Genomic DNA, 4,288 nt, shown 5'->3' with positions numbered 1-4,288 from the left:
AATGCCTCTAAACCGGTGCCACTGTAGCAGTATGAAGCGAGAGGAATATGTAAAGAGGCCTATAGGCAGAAATTAATCACATTTTCATCCGATTTAAAAAAAGAACTGGCTCTTGTGTCATTTAGGGAAGAAGCTGCAGGAGCATGTCGTCGATGGCCTTAAAATTTTTATTTTTTCATTTTGATTGTCCTCTCTCTGGCTCTTTCCATCCTCTTCTGGGTCCATCCTCCCCCTCCATCCTTTCCTCCCTCCCTCCTCCCTCCCTCTTCAAACCGTGCGGGCTGTAGTAGTAATCCGTTCCCCTGGCGCCTTGTTACCTTTTGGCAGCAACGATCCCTTCCTTCCTGCTATTGTCATTAATTCAACACTCAAAATTCACCCGGTCGTACATATACATCACTTACTAATTTTACTAGCATCTGCACATTTCGGCCCAGGCCGCCGTGGAGGGCCCTGGTGTGGAGAGCTGCTTATAATGAGACGGCCGCAGCATGTTAACAAATCCCCTTGTTAAAAAGAGAGATGGAAAGCATCATTCTCGCGTAACTAACAATACATGTAGGTCGATTTTGACGCGTAAAGAGACAAGTAATGATAAAAAAAAAATACATTAACACCATCCATCACGGAGATTTAAACGTTTCACTGGATCCCCTCCTCTCACACACACATCAAATTAATCTTCTAAAAATCAAATGTGGTTTTGTGTCCATGGCGTCACGTTTCAGCCCACTGTTCTGACTCTGCAATGGGGATTATTATTTTTCAGTAATGGAAGATCTGTTGTGCGTCACATAGCTGGAGATCTGGCTAATTATCTTGTCCCAAGTTTAAGCTGGCTTTCTCTGCTTATATGCTACCTCTTCATGCTGTTCAGTCCTGATCATATAATATGTTAGGTTAAAAAGCTTATGGGAAAGGCTTTTATATAGAACAAGTGTTGTTTGTTTTGGTTTTATCTGGTCAGAGGCACTTCTTCCCTCTGGTCTAATGTCACAGATGAGGATTTGCTGAGCACCGAAGGCGTGAAAGTGACAAAAGCGTCAGTCCTGCTAGTTGGGGAGCAAGCGAAGTCCGAGCCGGAGGGCCTGGTTGAGATACCGTTGGATTGACTGGAGTGACAGGCCAGACAGGAGCAGGGGCTTCCTCCGGGACCGAGGCCGTGGGTCGGACCCGGGTAGAGGGAGGGGTGTCTGAAGGCGCACAGGAGCTCCGGCCTCTGGTAGGGATGAGACAGCATCCGGAAACTGTCGAGAGAGCGCAGGGGATTGGAGAAAGGTGTGGCGGCCGGAGCCGTGGCAGCCCCGACCCCCAGGTGGGAGTAGTAAGGTAGAGGCAGGTGGGATGGGAAGGGGTAGGGCAGGTTCCCCGTGGCCGCCGCGTGGCTCATCATGTAGGTGTAGAAGGCCGGGTCGGCTGGGTGAGGCCACGTCATGGCCAGACGCTGGCGCTTGTCTTTCATCCTGCGGTTCTGAAACCACACCTGGTACAGAGACACACCGGGTCAAATATTAACCACAAACCCAATTTATAGACAGATACACCACAGTAAAAACAAAAAACATACACACACCATTCAGTTCCGCTTTTACGCACACATTGGATTCGGCTTCCAGTGATATTTTGCACATTACAATAAATAATTCCTAAATTCTCATGACAAAATAAAATTAAAGCAGTAACAATTTGTATTTTTTATTGAAGAAATTAGAAAAAAGAGACTCCTAGTAAATGTCAGTCTGGATGTTAGAGTCTCTTTTCAACATTTGGTTTTAGGTTATTCTTAGACCCTGACTCATTCAGTGTTTCATTCCTTCCCCCTTCATTTTCTGTGTAAAATTAGCTTTCAGAATCATTTATTGGAGCACATAACACGTTTTAAAAAATATATGTGTATATAAATACAAGCTTGCATAATATTATGAGCTTGTATTTCATGGCACAGAGGCCTGGTGCAGCTCTGCTCGTTGGACATCATCTTGTCTTACCTTGATGGTTGTCTCAGGTAGATTTAAGGCGGCCGCCAGTTCGCATCTCCGCGGCCTGGACACATAGTTCTCCCGGTAAAACTCCTTCTCCAGCCGTCCGATCTGCTCCCGGGTGAACGCTGTCCGGTACCGGCGAATCTGGTCGGCTGAATAAGATAGAGAGCTCTGGCCTTGGACAATCTTACCCGGGTCAGCACCAGAATCACTCGGATGACCCGGAGAGTCTCCATTTCTGCCTGAATCAGTATGCAGAATAATTCGTTAGAGGGACTGACCATGCAGCAGAATCACAGTGCAAACACACACTGAGACTTTTCATATTCAATGAGCTATTTTCCTGAGATCTTGCATGAGAGAACGAGATAGATCATTTCATTATTACAAATAGACTGAAAATATAAAGGTCACATTTAGCTCAAGAAGCACGTGTCTTTTTTAGTTTCAGTAACCCAATATTTTATTTCTAGGCTATTATAATTAAAAATAAACAAAATCGAATCATATGATGTACCATAATTGTGTTCACTAAAATAGTTTTAAATCGTTAGCCTTTTGCCATTCTTTTGTTTCAAGACCAACAAAAATACAATTAAAACTTAAATGTTTTTTTTCCCCATGTGATTTCTTTCCAGGATGTGACAGATCTGCTGCAAACAGTCTGACGAGTTCCTCATCTTAGAAGACGCCAGAAATACATCCCAGAATATTCCCATGTGAGTGGCCTTTCTCTTAACGTTTTAGCTCGTGGTTTACATAAAATCCTGCATTCTTCCTCGCGCACTAAATACACGTATAGGCAGATTTTGCTGTATGGGTGACTCTTCGCCAAACTCAGAGGGGAAAATGCCTGGTTAGACTGTGGGTGTCACCTCAGCGTGTTTCCAGCCACATTGGTCACTTGACAGAACAGCTGCGCAGCACTGACTGCAGTTATACTGTCTGTCACTGAGGCTACACTGCATTTCATTCAGCACACATTCACATGTTCGACTCCACTGTACATTTTCATACATGATAAATGCAATTTTTATAGTGGTCAAGGCTGCACGTGGCATAATTCAGACGTTGGCATTCAATCAACTTCATTAAGCGCCACCATGCATTCGCAGAAATCCTGCAGTGGCGTGCAGCCCCAGGCATAGCCCATACACCTACCTTTAGCTGTTGGGTAGTCCATGCTTTCAGGCGTGCAGCTGACATCAATTTCCTCGTAGAAGTCCGACTCGGTGTCTGAGCTGCTGCCGTCTTTGTGGTGATGATCAGTCCGGTGTCTCTCGCCGGAGGCGGATGTGCCAACTGGCCTCATGTCGGCACACATATTCCTCCGTGCGCTCTCCTCCACCACCAGCTCGGTCCTGTCCCGCGAATAAGGCGCAGCGCCGGGGCTCAGACAGCTCCTGTGACTCGGCTTCCCCTGCGGTTCTCGCACGGGGTTCCCGATGGCTTCCGACAAATTAGAGCCGCTCTTGCCAAGCTGACCTCCCTCCGTCAGCATCACCATCTCCTCTCTGCTTTCCATCACAAGCACGACTTAGAAACCTCGGCTCCGCAGGAGAGTGCAAGCCGTCAAAACCAAGGCGATGATTTTCAGGTTGGAGGGGTGTGTGTATGTGTGTGTTGTGGTGGGAGTGGGAGTTGGGGGTGGGGGGGTTGAGTCCCAAGGAGAAGGAGAGGCTTCTGGAAAAGAGGGGATGCAATCCGGTCTGACCCTGAGAGAAGAGCGCTCCAGAGTGCGGAGAGGGAGCTCTGGGAGGGATCACCATTTACCCTCTCTCTCTTTCTTTCTCCAGAGCTGTCATTCTTAATAGGCCAGTCGTCATGATGGTCCCCCCCTGATGACGACACGAATTGATTGGATATATGGGTAAACAGAAGGAGCATTCGTCGGGGAGGGGGGATGTATCTGAGGGTACAACAGCCAGCATCTATCTGTCTATCATCTATCTATGTGCGTTCAGCATCAGTACATTCAATTATCTTTTTTAAGAAAACAAATTGGACCAGAAACTGAGCGGAAAAATGATTAACAATATACTAATATCCTATTCTCGATTTTCCATTTCATATTTTTAAATACACTTTTTAATAACTACTGTGTTTTTAATGGGATATGGTAAAGTTTGACAATAATTTTATAATTAATTAATAATGATAGTGATGAAGTGCATAGAGACCTAGCGATCTTCTCCTTCCCTCTCCCCCCTCATCTGTTGGGCTCCTCTCATTCTCACTCTAAGTGGAATCAAGTTTAGCCCTCAAAGGTCAAGCCCAGTGGTCAGAGTTGAGATAAAAAGCCATTT

General features: G+C 46.0%; 1 protein-coding gene across 1 annotated transcript; it reads right to left on the bottom strand.

Annotated features, from left to right (window-relative positions):
* Window positions 1–955: 955 nt before the first annotated feature.
* evx1 (even-skipped homeobox 1) lies at window positions 956–3,507 on the bottom strand (the record flags this gene model as incomplete). The annotated part of the gene is made up of 3 exons (XM_083982746.1): window positions 956–1,483; window positions 1,989–2,220; window positions 3,140–3,507. The coding sequence occupies 3 exons, from the start codon at window positions 3,505–3,507 to the stop codon at window positions 956–958; spliced, it is 1,128 nt and encodes a 375-aa protein (XP_083838872.1).
* Window positions 3,508–4,288: the final 781 nt, after the last annotated feature.

This window comes from Trachurus trachurus (genome assembly GCF_905171665.1).
Source record: "Trachurus trachurus genome assembly, chromosome: 11".
NCBI lineage: Eukaryota > Metazoa > Chordata > Actinopteri > Carangiformes > Carangidae > Trachurus > Trachurus trachurus.
This window is presented reverse-complemented; position numbering and strand designations above follow the sequence as displayed.